Source organism: Nematostella vectensis, chromosome 10 (genome assembly GCF_932526225.1).
Source record: "Nematostella vectensis chromosome 10, jaNemVect1.1, whole genome shotgun sequence".
In the NCBI taxonomy this organism is placed as follows: domain Eukaryota; kingdom Metazoa; phylum Cnidaria; class Anthozoa; order Actiniaria; family Edwardsiidae; genus Nematostella; species Nematostella vectensis.
Window position 1 is genome coordinate 8,473,201 of NC_064043.1, and position 17,247 is coordinate 8,490,447.

The 17,247-nt window shown below is 37.0% G+C and overlaps 2 protein-coding genes across 3 annotated transcripts; one reads left to right on the top strand and one right to left on the bottom strand.

The window, feature by feature from the left end:
• The first annotated feature begins 27 nt into the window (after nt 1–27).
• LOC5513526 (amino acid transporter AVT3B) lies at nt 28–8,995 on the top strand. Of its 2 annotated transcripts, XM_032383051.2 has the most exons (17): nt 28–246; nt 345–394; nt 1,798–1,963; nt 3,428–3,461; nt 3,836–3,901; nt 4,795–4,861; nt 5,036–5,116; nt 5,274–5,351; nt 5,454–5,523; nt 5,677–5,741; nt 5,820–5,886; nt 5,956–6,004; nt 6,161–6,220; nt 6,370–6,446; nt 6,753–6,904; nt 7,454–7,513; nt 7,741–8,995. In XM_032383051.2, the coding sequence occupies exons 1-17, from the start codon at nt 145–147 to the stop codon at nt 7,802–7,804; spliced, it is 1,308 nt and encodes a 435-aa protein (XP_032238942.2). In that variant the 5' UTR covers nt 28–144; the 3' UTR covers nt 7,805–8,995. The 2 variants fall into 2 exon arrangements, with proteins under 2 accessions (XP_032238942.2, XP_048589436.1); XM_048733479.1 differs by lacking the exons at nt 28–246; nt 345–394 and adding an exon at nt 443–1,573.
• A 1,203-nt stretch (nt 8,996–10,198) lies between these two features.
• LOC5513522 (peptidyl-prolyl cis-trans isomerase D) lies at nt 10,199–17,033 on the bottom strand. Its single transcript, XM_032383052.2, has 11 exons — nt 16,843–17,033; nt 15,327–15,467; nt 14,424–14,530; nt 14,166–14,354; nt 13,199–13,321; nt 13,014–13,120; nt 12,279–12,413; nt 11,877–11,934; nt 11,223–11,309; nt 11,103–11,145; nt 10,199–10,494 (listed from the first exon to the last, which is right to left on the bottom strand). The coding sequence occupies exons 1-11, from the start codon at nt 16,925–16,927 to the stop codon at nt 10,406–10,408; spliced, it is 1,164 nt and encodes a 387-aa protein (XP_032238943.2). The 5' UTR covers nt 16,928–17,033; the 3' UTR covers nt 10,199–10,405.
• Between the last annotated feature and the right edge of the window lie 214 nt (nt 17,034–17,247).

Sequence of the window (17,247 nt, forward strand, 5' to 3'; positions counted from 1 at the left end):
ACCCCCCTAGACCTTTTTGCGTTGCCATGTTGGCATCCGTTTCCTCATAGACTCCACAGACCGCCTAGTCGTATGTTAAAGTGGTAGTAATCACGTAGAATATGCCACCTATTCCTTACATATAGTCACAGTCCATCCACCGCTATGCATGATGAGGGCGCTACTAGCTCCACCACAATATTCGCAAATGTTTTCATCTCGTTTATTGGCGCTGGAATATTGGGGATGCCCTTCGCCTTCAAGGAGGTATACATTTCCATCTAACGCAATGACCATCTTTTTGACTTCCACAAATTACTTTTTACCATCAAACGCCCCTAACTATTAATTGTTTGTATTTTTAGGCGGGGATCGTGGAAGGAAGTATTATTATGGGCCTGGTGGGACTTTTTAGGTAAGTTCTTTCCTGATCAACAGTTCGACTTCAACTTGTTTTACAATCTTTTACGGTTTAGCACTACAACACAGTTGCTCACTTGTTAAAACCAAACACGGTTGTGACGAGTCATTGATCATTTTATTCATTAGCTTAAAAAAGGATTTATAACCTAGGATATGCTATTTTCAATCCCTTTCAAGCTTCGCTTGATATTACAATATTATTTATTTTATACAGAGCTATGAGTTCAAGGACAGGCCGGTACCCTTTCTAATTTGTAGACAAACAATCGAGAAATGTTTGCCAATGGCACAGCTAATTTCGGCTTATAGCACTGATTCGGAGAGCCAGAAGACGCTTTGAAATAACATAAATCAAGTAAAAATAATCTACAATAATATAATTCACAATATTTAACACAGGTGCTAAAACGCTAAATACAACTCCTCCTATCCTAACCAAACCGTTAGCAAATAATATAATGGAAATTAAACCCATCCGCGGGTTTTCAAAATTATTGAGGATCCAACGTACTTTGCGGGCGCTCCAAAGGTTACCTTTGGGAGCTCCCACAACGTACGCTGGATCCTCGAGCATGATCAGAAAATACTCCTGCCATAGATTTCTAAGTAGCTAAAATTCTTCATTTACAATAAGCCAGTGTATAGGGTGGTGAGAAGACCAACATGTCATGTCATACCTACCGGGTATCATGTATGACGAGAAGCAATGTAGTAAATTAAAGCTGTGTTAAAGAAGTTGACGGTACAATATTTATTAGTTTACATCGACTTCTCCAATAAAAAACAAATTAAAATAATATGAAATTAAATCCAAAATTTCATGTTGCTAGGGCACCCAAAACATCTATGATGTATTTCTGCCTAAAGGATTTATGCTAATAAATATTTTTATATGGTGCTATTTCAATCACTATTGTTTTAAGCAGATGCAAAATTAATATTTCTATGTGTAGGGTAAGCTGAGTGAGTGTCACATACCTGTCAACCCCAGAAAATCTCCATGCTTGAGAATTTTTTAGGGGAGGGGTGGGGTAAATGTTGATTTTCTATAGAAAACATTTTCAGAAGCATAAACATCGCTAAAAAGCGGGAGATCTGGTGCTCAACGCGGGAGAGCGGGAGTGGGGTTCCATAATCTTGAGACTCCCGCCTAATGCAGGAGAGTTGACAGGTATGGCGTCATGTAAGCCTTTTTTAGGTTGAAGCCATTTGCTAACATTTGATGAACATACAGTAGCATGCCTCACAAATATTGTATGGGTTTGAAAACAGACATACTCTTAGTCACAGTAAAATATGTGGAGTGATTTGAATTTAGGTGTTGAATTTTAGAGCTTCTCAGTGCTGTTGTATACATACTTCTCTGCCCTAACCCCTGTGTACTTTATGTCTTAGTGTAAAAGCTATGTTGCTTGTGATTGACTGCAAGAAGAAGCTTTTGACCAAGAATGTATGTCCACATACAAATGATTCAAAATCAAGCAAGAATGAGTTAGTATACATGCCTGAAGAGAAGGAGGCACTTACAATAAATGATGGCAAAACACTGGATGAAATACTGGTATGAAAATATTTGGGCTGTAGTAAGTCTGTTAGTAAGTCTCTAGTGTTGTATTCTGAAGCGTTCAAACTCTTTGGCAAAGAGTTAGAACACTTTGTAAAAGAGTTCAAACTCTTTGCCAGAGAGTTAGAACGCTTTGTAAAAGAGGTCCAGCTCTTTGGCAAAGAGTTCAAACTCTTTGACAAAGCGTTCACCTAGCGTTGTTCTTAGCAGATTTAGGCGAAAAGCGTTAGGTACATTTTCGCCTGCTGGGTCACATATGTATAGTGTTGATATGGCTAAGAAATTAAGTTGCGTGTGTCAGGTTTGCTAGTATCACAGTTGTTGAAGAGCCTTCTTCAGTCGTCACTTTTCTCCCTTGACTTTAAAATCTTGTGGCACAATCTTTTTTTCTTCATGTTTCTTTATTTACCTTTTTAAGATCTTTTCTCTATTCCATGCATATTCCCTTAGGGATTTTTCTCACTTCTTTTCGTCTTGCTGAGAAAATCTTGTTGCGTCCTCCATGATTACTATACAAATGCAAAATCGACAAAAGCAGGGTAGTGGTCAAATTTTAAGCCTGCTAGCAGCCTCGCAGTGAGCCTGTCATTGAAGCACGCTAGCGGGCATTAAGCGCTAGCGTGCATGTAGCTGGCGTCTGTCAAGGTACGCTAGCAGGTATTTAGAGGGCATACAGTATCTTTAGAGGCATTTTAGCCAGCAAGTTGATTGCCTGCATTTGAAAAGGACGCTACAGTATATAGTTTCTCAAGAGAAGACACTGCCAGGCATGTAACGGGAGTTATCGGGTAATGACAGTCGTTTTGGTGAAATCATAATTGTGAGAGGGACAAATGATAAGGCCTTGCTTAATCAGTTATTACCAGAAATCAAGTCCATAAAACATCTCTTTCAATCTAATGGAATGAGGTTGTCTAACAACCTTAGCATATTGTTTTTCAATTAAAAGAATTGAAAGCATGATTATTTTAGAATTTTGGGCATAAATTGGTGCATTTGCAAGTTAGAAACAACATCATGCACATAGATAATTCTGTGCCCAGAATATCTTTGTTAGTTAGATTCACAACATAAAAATTGCATTGTTTGACGCCATGATGAATTGCCTCCCCTAAAATTGTCCCAGCATGCTATGCGCTTATTGACTCGATTAAATCCCTAGTGCAATGTAAGGGCTGTGATAGAGAAATCTCCTATTAATTTGTTTCATCGCTGTTCAACCCCGATCCCCCTCCCTTTGATGGATATCAAGTTCCAGGGTGGGAAATATTAAAGAGGTTAAATGTTGTGGATAATCTGTCAACTTCACACCCATGCAATTTGTAGTCCATTCTGTCCATTCTGTCCATTTGGGCATCCCAAATGTTTCACCAAATTTTACTAGGGCCTCAATTACTGTAATATGACCTTTTTTCATCCTTTATACCATCTTGACAATCTATATAATTTATTCTATTGTAGCACACAGAACAAGAACTGGATTATGGAGATCTAGGTATGTAGTTACAGTTATGTAAGGGCTATTCAAAGATCTATTTTAGAGGGGTTAATTTTGGGAAGTAAAGTAAATTTGTTTTGTCAAAATGTTTTTTGGTTGCTTTCCATAAACATTTTAAGGAGTGTGTTACCTTCCCTCCTGCTGTCCTTCGATGACAATGAATTTTGAAATCCAACAGGATCAAATCTGGGAGAATAAATGTACCGTGGGGGGACTTTGGGCATGGTTAACAGAAATTCTTACCCCTAAGAGATAGCAAATTGGGTGTGGTCGAAGGAATTTTTAACCCTAAGAGATGGCAGAATCTGAAAAAATATGTTAAATACCACCTCAAATACATTTTATAGTTTTTCTGTTGATTCCATTTCAAGGTTATTATGCCCTTGGCTCTAAAGGAAAGGCAGTTGTTGACGCCAGTATTGTCATTTCACAGACAGGTAATAATACTCAATTTTATTGAACTTAAGTTTGCACACACATTACTGAAAAACAATTAGCAAAACCAATGTAGCAAAAACATGGTTCCCGGTTTGTAAGAACACAGACAACCCCACAAAATCTCAAGGCTTGAGAATTTTTTTTGGGGGAGGGATTGGGTTTACCCACACTAGAGGTTTGCAATCACGTGAGTGTGGCAATCACGTGACTGTGGCAATCATGTGACTGTGGCAATCATGTGACTGTGGGAATCATGTGACTGTGGGAATCATGTGACTGTGGCAATCATGTGACTGTGGGAATCATGTGACTGTGGCAATCATGTGACTGTGGCAATCATGTGACTGTGGGAATGATACCAATATCTTGCCAGCGATTTGCTGCACATCAACCAAATATGGGTGAAGTAATCAGTCAAGTAATTGGGTCAAGTTATTAACTTGCCCATCTACGGTGGTTATACATTACTTGACCAAAGTTTGGTTGAGGTGCAGCAAATAGCTGGCAAGATATTGGTATTATTCTCACAGTCTCACATGATTGCTTAGTAATAACCAGCAATCTGTGTATTCAATATTTGAACATGTCATGTGAGCCGTAGAAATTGAATGAAATAGAGAAAGCAAAAAAAAAAAACAGTAAAATCACCCGACTTGCATTTTGTACCCAAGCTGCATCCAACCAACAACCTGAATTTTTTACCCTCCGTAAAAATCTCTAAAGACCCGGAGATTTGGTGCTCCGCTCAGGAGAGCGGGAGAAGTGGTCCAAAATCGTGAGATACAGTTTGCTTATAAATAGCACTACATAAGTCAAAGCAAGCATTAGCTGCCTGTCACAAAATTGTAAGCAAAACCTCTACTATTGTCACTAATTTGCTCTTTTTTTTTAGGATTTTCCTGTGCTTACCTAATCTTTATATCAGAGAATATTGCCACTATGACTGAATCTTTTACGAAGTGAGTACAATATATCATTAACAATTTTCATAGACCATCAGTCAATGCAGGCATTTACACAATGGGTTGTGCATGAACCCCGGTTGGCAGCCATATAGTGGGTCATTTCTTTTTTAATGCTGGTAAATGTTTTAAAAAATTAGTTCAAATTGAAACCCATTTAAATTTTTTCAGGTACAAAGTGCTCATCATGCTTCTTCCACCATTATCACTTCTTGTGAACTTCAGACACCTTAAACGACTGGCAATATTCAGGTCAGTGTACTTCTACTTCTTTTTGATGAAGTAGGCATTGCAAAAACACAATAAAGTTAAACTTAGAAAATAACTATTCACTTATTCTTTTTTTTACTTGTAAATAAATGCCCAAGAGTTGTACTGTATTGTAATGTTATTTCCTTTTTTTTTTCAGCTTGTTTGCTGACTTTGCCAATGTGTTTGCATACTGTGTTGTATTTTGGTTTGACTTCAAACATTTTGACAATATTGGGTAGGTTTTGTTTCCTTGATTGTGCCATATTTTGTCTGATGCTTAACAACACAGTTTGTGTTGAGATTTTGCTTATATTTCATGGCTTATGTATTCATACAGGTCTAAACGCAAAGTTATAAACTTTAGTGGTCTTCCATTTTTTCTTGGAATAGCCATCTATTGCTATGAGGTAAGGATATCATATGCAAGAGGTTATTTTTTAAAGTAAAGATGGCTTTTGGATAGTCAAGGCATGGTGTGTGCATCCTCTGCCCCAACCATTTGTCATACATGCTATTTATTATTTTTATTATCAAGACATTATAACATAAATCCTTCTTAGGGTGCAGGTATGATTCTTGCTTTGGAAGCATCATGTGCAAAGTCTGCTAGAAGCAAATTTCGTAGGTATGGCTAGTTTGATTTCTGGTTATCATTTTTTTAAAATTTTTCGTTACTGACACATACTATGTTTTGTTTCACCAGTATATTCAAGCTGACATTGTTTTTAGTAACAATGCTTTATATTCTATTTGGCGTCTGCGGATATTTGGTGAGCAAGTGATTATATGGATTTTTTTGTTAATTTAAATTAATATTGTTTATGTTCTTTTCTTTTCAGTCCTTTGGCCCAGATACAGACAACATTATCACCTTGAACTTACCACCAGGTAATAATGTTAAATAATTCTATGATACTAAGTTGTAAGACTGATTGTTAATAATTATAATAATAAATAATTCTAAAACAAAATTTTGATGAGAGACAGCTAGTTTAACCTAATTTTTAAAGGTAATTGATGTGTTTTTTTGTGATTTCCTTTCAGGGATATTTCCTCTACTAGTCAAGAGCTGTTTGTGTTTCTCCTTATTTTTCACATATCCAGGTATGTCTGCACATAAAACAGAGTTACAGCTGACAAACTTTACAAAAATTAGGAGTGCCTGTTAATATATGTAGCCTCTAGTAAAACCGTAGATCAATCTTACTTTGTTGTTTTAACCCTTAACATGTGTAACTTAACTTTTTCCCTAGTCATGATGTTCCCTGTAGTGGCTATTCTAGAAAAGAAACTGTTCTCAGATGAAGGGAAAAGTCATTACTATTATGGAGTAAGTACAGTATAAGATTGACCTGTACAAAAATCCATTTTAATCATGTATTCCTCTTTTTGCATGGCTAGTGCTACTTATTTTTTTAAAGGAAAACAGTTTGACTTGGCCTAACTAGAGCATATTGCACAAGTCATTTGGTTGGCATCAAGCAATCAACATTTTCATTAAGCAATCAACGTTTTTGTTTGTTTTTGCCAGAGGGATATTTTCCAGTTTCAGATAATTCTTGTGGGATTCATTGTGGTCACTAAGCAATAAAATAAAAACCTTCATCTTTTTTTAAAGATTGTTTTTCTTTTTCAGACCTTCCTGCGAGGGTTAATGGTAATTATTACTGGGATTGTGGTTCTCGGCATTCCTGACTTTTCCATGCTCATGGCCTTGGTTGGGTCCAGCTGTTGTACTCTACTTGCATTCATACTACCTGCCTTGTTCCATCTCCAGATTTTTAAAGGGTAAGTCATCTATCAATGCCTCCATTTTGCGACCCTGCAACTGATAAGAATTGAAGAATTAATTTCTAACATCTTCCAGCGTTTTGTTTTGCCATAAAGGGAGAATATGATAATGTATTCTAGCATTGGCAAAGTTTGAGCTGGGTTTGGGTTGGTTTGGTAGAGGAGCATTTTTGTAGGGCTGGGGTTGAATTATTGATTTCTTTTTCTTTTGGAGATTGTAGAAAACGTTGTTGGAAATTACCTACATTGTGTTAGAATGAACATTGTACGATAAACATGGAGCCCACATATATTGAAAATGCATCTTGTCAACTCACTGTGATATGCAGTCACGTAGTTGTTAAGTTGGCCCTTGGGAAGGTTTAATGTTCGGCCTTGTTAGATGCCCCAGCCCCCTGTCATGTTTATAGCCGAGTATTCCCCTGGGGCTTACACATGTACTGGGCTGTCCCTCTATCATACTTTAGCCAATGACATTTGAGTGATGAATTAATATGTCATGTAGTCATGCATTTTTCGTTTGACAATTTTCTATTGTTTTTATAGGGAGTTATCAATTTGTGCGAAGTTGTTGGATTTCATTCTGATTTTGCTAGGTGTTGTTGGGTGAGTTTCAAATTTTTTTCTTTGACACAAGATAATACCCAGTTTCTTGAGCTCTTTTTGAGCGCTGTCCCTTAATTGTGGCGTACCTTGCATGGCATGATTATGTGGTTCTCACTCATCAATAACATCTATATTTGTTTATTAGTACCCATACCTTGTAATAGTTCAAAACATGTGTTCCATCTATTGCATGTCTGTGAGTAATAATCCAAGTTTTGGTTTCACAGTACTGTAATAGGCATGCGTGACGTCATCTCCCGAATGATGTCGCCAAGTGAGACAGAAGAATGACCTCATCTTCCAGATGATGAGGTCCTACGAAGAGTGGAAGAACTGTCTTGGAGGTCAAATGACGTCACCTTTCAGGTGATGTCATCAAGTGCTACAGAAGATTGACAGATAACAATTGCTAGAAGAGTTTGAATGATACATGCATGATGTCATCTTCTGGATCATCAAGTCAATCATCAAGGGAAAAACTATCAATTTGTAACTATAAAATGTACAGAAATACATTACATGAAATGGTTTCAGGAACCTGTGCTGCTGAACTCTACACTAATACAGAGCTCTGGACAAGTCCAATTTTAACCTGTCTCTTAGGACGCAAGGATATTTACTCTCACCACCCCACAAAAAACTACTACCAACACACCTAAGGACATTGCAAAAAATAATGGGATATATAATAAAGCTCATTGAAATATATTTCAGAAAATTATTTTGGGAAACAATCAGTATATTTTATATTGGGCTGTGATAACAACTTTTGTATAAAAAAAAATCTTATGTTAAAGATTTTGTAAAGGAAGGAAATGGGTTGCCTCGGGAACATACATTTTCACGGGGGTCTTAAAATCATTAATGATAAATGGGGTATATACTAAATCATTAATGGAAAATAATAAAGCACATTGTAATATATTTCAGAAAACTATATTGGGAAAAAAGCAGTATATTTTATATTGGGTTGTGATAACAACTTTTGTATCAAATAGTTTAAGCATATTTAACCGGATATACAGTTTTCTAACATATGGCCCTCGGTTGGTAAGCACTGTCACTGGGGGTGGTCACTGCCAGAGGGTTTATTGCGTCCCCAGTGGTTCTTTTACGTCCCTTCGGTTCAGGTTAGTGTAGTGCAGCTGGAAGAGACGGGACCTCCGGTTTAGTGTCCTTATCCGAGAAGACTGGAAACACGGGAGAATAACTTCAACTCACTTGTGGCACAAATTCGAATCAAGGCAGGAACCCGAAAAAATCCTCAGTTTGAGCCAGGATTCGAACCTGGGCCACAGCGGTGAGAGGCCGACACGCTAACACAGTAGGCCACCCGTGCTTCCACTAAATGTTATGTTAAGGATTTTGTAAAGGAAGGAAATGGGTTGCATCGGAAACATACATTCACAGGGGGGGGGGGGTCTAAAAATAGTTAATGACATGTAAAACATAATGGAATTAAAGAGGGATGTATTTGTTAAAGTTGACATTTCTTGAAAGTAGTAGAGAGATATGTGGTCCTTCTTTCACGAGTTATGATCACTCCTGGGAAGGGGGGTGAGGGTGGGCAAGCCTTTCAAGTGTTTTTTTATTGTCAGTCATATACAGTCAATTTCACTAACGTTGTGCAATGCACTAAAGTTTACTTACTAATTAAATTCTAGGTGGTTCCCACATTTGGGGTGATCATCAGCCAAATGAATAGCGATTTGGGTATGGTTAGCAGCAGTTTTTACACCTAAGAGATATCACGCGTGGTCAAAGCAATTTCTTATCTAAGATATAGCACTACCGTTAGTTACAGATAATAAAGCCTGAAATATTAAGCGCTCAGTTGACTTATGAAAAATACGTTGATAGCGTTTCGGACCAATAGCGTAAGGGATAGCAGAATCAAATGTTTGAACACCCCCTAAGGGATAGGATGGTTAGATCTTTATACCTTCTATCCCTGTCTACTTTTATGGAGTCTTTGCACAATGATGTATACAAAGATAGAATAACACATGCCATGTTCAGTGGCAACATTATATAAATATGTTGATGCAGCTTGCTAAATGACACTGACATTCCTCATTCAAGCATAGCCGTAGCAAGCCTCGAATTATTATTAAGAAACCAATGGGGGGCACAGCCAAGCCCCTACAGGTCATTTTCTTATAATTTTTGAAAATATTCGGGGGCACATGCCCCAAGTGCCCCACCCCCTGCTAAGGACCTGTTCAAGGGAATCTCAACTTAAGAAAAAAATTATATATACAGAGTAATTATGTTTCGCCTCTAGCGTGGATACAACAAAAAGGATGATTCTTTGTCCCGTTTTTGTTCCTTCTAATAGTTCCATTAGAGTAACATGCTCAGAAAGGCGTAATGACACCAGCGCACTAACACTAGGCAGTCACTGCACTAGTTTTAATTTTAGTTTATCCTCTTCAGTGGAACCTTTAAATTTCTAAACCATTTGCCAGTGAATTTGGCTAGCCAAAATGTGCACGGAAGGGCAGGGAGAGTATTTCGCTTAGTGTAGGATAATGGAGGATAGCCTGTTCTCATTTGGGGTTATTTTTCAAATTTATTGTGTCAGGCCTTAGGGTAGATGAAAGTGTAGATGAAAGGATGTGGTATCAACACACAGATAGAGCCCACTCCTTATTATCTCTCTACAAATACACAAAGATCACATGCTGGTTTGCTTGATGTAGTTTATTGAGCTCTGAGCTAGATTTGACTAGAGAGACTAGACCATGCGAAAGATAAAAATAATGTACAATAGAGAGTGATTGGTCTTGAGAAAAAAATTAATAACTATTCTAATTACTACATTCTTGTTCGTTTGGGCTGGTTTTCTCTATGTCCTATTTGGTAGTCTTGGTGTTGCAGCAAGAAACGATATCATGAAAATAGCTTGGAATAAATCGCCTTGTCCTTCTGTTTCTTTGCTTCTTGAAGCTTGCGTACTTTAGACATTTCGTTTATAATACCTAACAGAAAAAGCCAAGTTAGACAAACAATTTGTTGCGATTCTTATTACATTTTCATTCATAAAGCCATGGGCTTACCATCCGAATGGTTCGAGTCTGAGACTGTTTGTAACTGGAATAAATGAACATAATATCATAATTCTTTTTGTCTAGTCTCTCTTTCCCCCATATTTTAGAGCCCAGAGAGTAGACATGAAGTATATGATTTTATGTTCATTTATTTCAGTTTACAGTCTTCGATGGTAAGCCTATGATAAAGCAAATGAAATGCAAAACAACTAGTAGATGTCAGCCAACGCAAATATTTAACGTCCCAAGTAGCCAAACGCTGATTGGCGTTTCGTTTGGCCAAGGCCAAATGTATATATATAAAAAGTCAGGCTGTTTGGTGGCACAACCGCATTATATCTCATTGGCTTTAGACTAAGCCCTCTACAAGCAAAGAATGAGCGTACAATCAATTTGAATTCGAATAAGACTTTTTTCAATAGAGATGAGTGCTTTTTAGGAAAAAACTAAAGAGGGGGGGGGGGGGGTTGTTATATATAGCTTTCTGGCAGCCCAAAAGGGGGTTTAAAAACCCAAAAGTCTCCCAAGAGACAACACACCTTTATCGCCAGGGGCAAGTTTAGAAGCTTTTTGCAGATCGACCTAAAACAACGAAAAGAGAGAAAGGTAAGGATTGTTCATATGTGATGGCACCCATTGGAAGAAGAGGATCAGTTTACCATTGCTTCCTCGTAATCTTTCATGTGTTCGTTGGCTTGGCCTCTTCTGAACAGAGCTTTGGCACTGTTAGCATCAAGCTTCAGGGCCTGCAGAAAAGGTGCAACATGATAATAGATACAAGACATCTACAGGCGTGTACCAAGGATTGCCTGAGAGAAGTGCGCAGTCTTTGGTATCATATGGAAAAAGCATTTGAAGATTCCTTAATAAGAAATGACCAACTTTTTAGCAGGCAAAGGAGAGTGTACATGCCTGATCCAGGATAAGGAGGATTAAGGGATTTTAGAAAAAAAAGTTTAATCAATACACATATACAGCAAATCTAGGATCACTTAGCTTACAGGGATGTAGAAAAAGTGCATCAATAGAATTTTGTAAAAAAAATAAATAATTTTAAAATTATTACCTTGACTTAGTTGGAGCAAAATGAAATTTATCAGACTCAATGTCAAAGTACAGCAATTGTGAAATATTTGTGTATTACAATGTTTTTCGTTTCTATTCAAAGCAAATAAAAAAGAAAACTGCTCATAGAAATATATGTGTTTACAAACTTTTTTGGACAAGCTTGCCGAAGGGATTATAATTGAAGGTAAACATGTTACATTCCTTTGCTAGGAGTCTAAATAACAATAATATTGTTTAGTACTCACCTCATTACAATCTTCAATAGCCGAGGGGTATTCAGCAAGTTTTAATTTACAAGCAGCACTAAAATAATAATAATTATAAAGTGATATTTTTTACCATAGAACATGATAAATATGGCATTCACCCTCTACCTTTTTGTTAGCCGGCTCTCATTTAGGGTTTATAAATGTTTTGTATTCTAATCTTTTAGGGCTCGCGAAGGCTGAATTGGCCAGGGTTGGAAACAAAATATTTCCAACTACATTTACCTTTCTGTATGTCAGAGTGTTTTATCCTTCTATCTGTTATTGACAAATAGTACCACATTTTTGGGCATTGGACTTATTATATTTATATAACAATAACATAGGGGGCCACACCGCCTGACCTAAGTGAAACCCTGGTGTTGTAATAAAAATAATTACCTGTTAAGATAGCATGGGAGTGCAATTGCTGCCATTTTCTTTGCATTGTCTTCCACTTTTTTATTAGTCTCATCCTCCTCTTCTTTTTCATCATCAGAATCAGAACTGTCACTGTTTTTAAACTCATCCAGGTATCTATAGAATGGACAAAGAATCCCTTTCAACAACTAAATCTAGTGGAGTCTGTTAATAAAAGCCACTGTCTGTGGAGGGTCTCCTAGACAGGGTAATTGTCTATTTTTTAGTGTATAAAGTTCTACAAACTACTATCCTTTAAAGGAAGTTCAAAAATTCTCCCACTTCTGCTACCCCTTAGCGGGTCTCATGCTACTGGACACTGTAATTATCAAAATAGAGACGTGTGTGATGTAGGTGCATTAAAATCTAAAAAACTGAAAAAGTGTTTGATATTATGGTTATGGTAAGAGGTGAGAATTGCTGTTAACCACACCCAAAGTGCTGTCCCTTAAAAATTGATTTTGCCTTTCATCAACCTTGTCTGTTTTTATGGGAGTGCCTCCCTGGTGTTTTCAGCAGAACACCTCCATCAGATTAGAAGCCCCGGCACCCATTCCAGTGGATATGAAAAGGTAGGTATTTTCTAATGAACAATCCTTAGATTTTACACTGTTTCACAAATAGTAACATATAACATGACCTACCCCCCCCCCCCTCCACGAATCCTGGTAATAATTCCCCGATTGAGAATAAGTAACAATTTTATACTAATCTTACCTCAAAGCTTTTTTATATTTCTTTTTTGCAACCTCATACTTCTGTTGTTTGAATTGCTCATTTCCAATGACCTTTAGCTTCTCTGCAACTTCAACAACTAGCTCAACCTTTTGGGGGAAAAAAGGTTTGTGATTAGAAATATAACCTTTGGATAAAATATAAAATGCAATTTAAAAAATGTTTACCTTTGAGAAATCTATATCTGCATCTTTTGGCCAATTTGGATAAACATCACCTGTGCCATCGTCAACACTCATGCCATCATCTTCACCAGGTGCTAATTCACCACACTCCTCAATAATACATGGCTGAGGGAAAGGACAGTCAATATATATTTTTAATCAAGTTGAGAGTTGTGAAACACTCTTTAAGGGAAAGTTCATTTATTATTCAGAGGCCGGGGGGGGGGGGGGGATTTTGATAAAAGTAAGGAATATAATTAGTTGCCCCACTCCCCTTCAGGAGGAACAAAATTGTCCATGCACCCCCTTACGCTTTCACCATATTTTCAGTGCCGCCCCCCCCCCCCCCTTCAGAAAACCGAAGAAAGAATTAGCAAGGGAAGGAACAAGAGCAAGAGATTAGACACAAACTGGTCAGAAAGTGGAGGGGGAGGAGTTAGCTGAAAACATTAATTCAGTAATGGTGAAGGCACTCAATTTCCAAAAAATATGACTAACTCCAGGTTGCAACCTGATAATGGTTGGTGCTATAGTAACTGTAAAAGAAGCCTTTTCGATCTTCTCCTTGCAAGAAAAGTGCAGCATGAGAAGAGAGAAAAGAAAGAGAGCAAGAAAGACAGCGAATCAGATATGAGCGAGGATTTTTATGACGGAGAATGAGCGCTTATAGCATTAAAAAGGTTTGGTTATATTTTAGATATGGAACATAAGCATTTTAAAATGTATTTAGGGTGTATACAGGTTTGCATTGCATAGATAAAACGTGGCTTAATACGTATTGTGGACTCATTTAGCATGGCAAATAACTGCCCCCAAACCAACTCGAGGCCCCCCAACGGTATCCTTACGCCCCCCTCCCATCGGGATAATAAATTAACTTTCCCTAAGTGAATGAATTGAAAAACTGGCTCATATTTGATATGAGCGATACCCTTGGGACTTGAAACTTATTTTTAAGTAGAATACTCACACTCTTTGGGCTGCTATCATCAACTGGAGTAGCCTCAAGTTCCCGCACAACATCCATCCCCTTTAGTACCTTGCCAAATACTACATGCCGCCCATCCAGGTGTGGTGTGGGTACGGTAGTTATAAAGAACTGAGACCCATTGGTATTTGGGCCGGAGTTCGCCATCGATAATAAGCCAGGTTTATCATGCTGGATAAAATATCTTATAATTAGTGAAACAAATATCAGGTTTCAGGAAAACAATGTGTATCTACAAACCTTATAAGTGAAATCTTCATCAGCAAACTTCTCGCCATAAATTGATTCTCCACCAGTGCCATTTTTGTTGGAGAAATCCCCACCCTGTACCATAAAGTCTTTGATAACTGGAATGTGGAAAGTACATGATGATTTTTAATCACTACAACTGTAGCAAATGTAGTGCTAAATTGAAAATTAGGACAGAAGCCTGCAAGTCCACAAGTTTAGAACCCTGTGGTGAGAAAAAGATGGGGAATGGAAAAATGGTCAGCAAAAACTCTTTTTTGTCTTAAGCTTGCTGTGTTCGTTGTGTGCTATTAAATAGCGTAACATAATATAGATACATTTCTAGTTGAATACAAAGTAAAACAGCGTAAAAAGGTTTCTCAGCGATAAAAAATGCTATTCAAATTCTAACATATTGCTCAGTCCACATAATTTTTTAGTTAAAGGATTGTGGTTTTGGTTTTGAGTACTGCTAAAAATGAATATAAACTGTTAAAATATTTTTGAGTACCGTCTTTTACCAAGCAATCAATTCATACATGTATCACTTGATACATATTTAGGGCCATGTAAAAACCGTGTGTTAATGAAATAAAACAACAAATACATCGACTCAGAAAAGAGGGGCACTGGCACATTTTAATTAAGTGGAACAAGTGCCCCCTGCCCCTCCCTGCCGTCGCCCTTCAGGGATTCAGGGGTATTTAAAGTGCTGTTAGTCTAGAATGTGTGGAATATTGGAAGTTCTGAAATACCATATTAAACCCTGCAAAATTATATATATGTATAGTATATGATTTGGTACGGAGGGTTTTAATATTCCCTTGTATGCCACATACCCCCTAGCCACGCCCCTTCTCCTGTTTCTAATGTAGCAGTTATGGTGTGAAACATATATCTGTTTGGACAACTTACTTCTGTGGAAAGGACATCCTTTGTAGTGTAATGGTTTGCCTGTACTTGGGCCAATTCCTTTTTCTCCAGTACATAATGCTCTGAAGTTTTCGGCAGTTTTGGGGACTTTGTCAGCAAACAGCTCAAATAAGACTCGCCCCACTGAAAGACATCAGAAGATAGATTAAAAGATAAACATGACAATAATATACACATCCTCAGGGACTCCCGACCCACACCTTATTCTATTGACCACAGAATCTAAAATACATCCTCCATTTAGATTAATTGAAACATTAATAAATGAAAAACAAAAAAAGAAAAAATGCATTTTAATTAAAAAACATCACTTATAAAAAAATATACAAGAAGCCTAAATAATTGATCAAGAGTGAACTTATCATTAGAACTTCAATCAGCCTACAGCTAAAAAATGTTTACTAATATAAATTCCATGAGTTTTCATAGTTTTAGAGTATTTTCTCTCTTTTCATTGCATCACCTTGAAAACATTGTTTAGAAACAATGTGAAAAATTGTAATATTCTTAGTACTGGGTTTTATTTTGTAAAAAAATTCTAAAACCTATTTCTGATGTTAGTAGCAGAAAATAGGAAAAAAATTAAAAGATCAGCAATTGATAAATGGTACTTTATGTTACAGTAAAGATGTAAATTTCAGCAAGGCATTTGCACCGTCACCAGCAGCTTACAGACATTGAATATCGGTGATTATCTCTTGAATCTCTAATTAACAAAGTAAAGTAATTTTAAATGGAGTCTATGAAATTAAGAATGAATTTTAAAAATGAGTAATAATTGTGTCAGTCTTTAACAGACTAACAATGTTGAATGCACATTAAAAGGTGTATATTATTCTTGGGCATCATTGTTCCAGTTTTATAACATTTTCTTTGTAAACATACAGATGTTTATTCTACCTTGTTTTGAATTTTCCTTTTTGTGAAACTTCAATAATAGTGTGAATTTATATTGATCTTTAAGCCAGTCTTGAACAGGCAAACACATGCAAATCAATAAAGACATATGTCCATGATGATGTCAATCATTAACATGATAAAGCCTGGCAATTTGGTCATGCAATTACCAAGAATTAACTGCAATATATGATCAGAAAAATACAGGAAAAGAGGGCTGGTGATTTGGGAAATTGGTAATCTGGAACTTTAAAACATTATTTCATAAGCATGAATGTTGTGTAAAAGATGGTCGAGGTAAATCTACTTTACCATTCAAAAAATATTAAGTGAAGAGTAAAGAGTATACTTTTAGCTTGAGACACAATATAAGTATATCATGCAAGCACGAAATTAGAAAAAAAAGGAAAGTTTGTCAATTTGAGTTGAAACAGAGAAATGGATATATTAACTCAAACTCTACCGCTAAAAATTCTGATTTTTTTGGGAGGATTGTCAAAATAAACCCATCTCGGTACCAGTGTCACAGTAAGTATGTCACGAATAGACATCTTAGTTCAGATGTCCAGCCACGGAAACCATCACGAAATGTACAAATTACCTTTCTCTCCGCCAATTGTCACGTCGAAAAAACACCTCGGGTTAGGTTTTTTGGATTTGGGGTCTTCTACTTCGGGTGTAGACATTTTGTAAGGAACTCTGCCTAAATTTAGCAAAAAATAAGAAACGTTCGATCGCGTGCACCGCCAAACCGAGATGATCTAATGACAAATTCTCATTGCCGGCCGTAGGCTACTACCATACGACGGGATGGCTTCTACTAACGGGGGGTCGAGTAGGGGAGCATGATAAATATCCCCGTTTATTCTAGAGAAGAGTTACACTACTAGAGTCAATGGAGCCGTGACTTTTATGAATGACATTTCAAAAGTTGTATTTAAATTTTACCAACCAGTATATATTAGTTGTTCAAAGTTTGCTGTTGCTGTTATATCTGCTTACCCCT

Bases quoted from the DNA above. Each gene is read 5' to 3' on its own strand.
- LOC5513526 (XM_032383051.2), top strand. From the start codon at position 145: ATGCATGATGAGGGCGCTACTAGCTCCACCACAATATTCGCAAATGTT. The intron at 5,117-5,273 runs GTCAGTGTACTT...TTTTTTTTTCAG, and splicing joins AAACGACTGGCAATATTCAG to CTTGTTTGCTGACTTTGCCA. The intron at 5,352-5,453 runs GTAGGTTTTGTT...GTATTCATACAG, and splicing joins AAACATTTTGACAATATTGG to GTCTAAACGCAAAGTTATAA.
- LOC5513522 (XM_032383052.2), bottom strand. From the start codon at position 16,927: ATGTCTACACCCGAAGTAGAAGACCCCAAATCCAAAAAACCTAACCCG. The intron at 13,121-13,198 runs GTAAACATTTTT...TTCCCCCAAAAG, and splicing joins CAGATATAGATTTCTCAAAG to GTTGAGCTAGTTGTTGAAGT. The intron at 12,414-13,013 runs GTAAGATTAGTA...TCCATTCTATAG, and splicing joins AAATATAAAAAAGCTTTGAG to ATACCTGGATGAGTTTAAAA.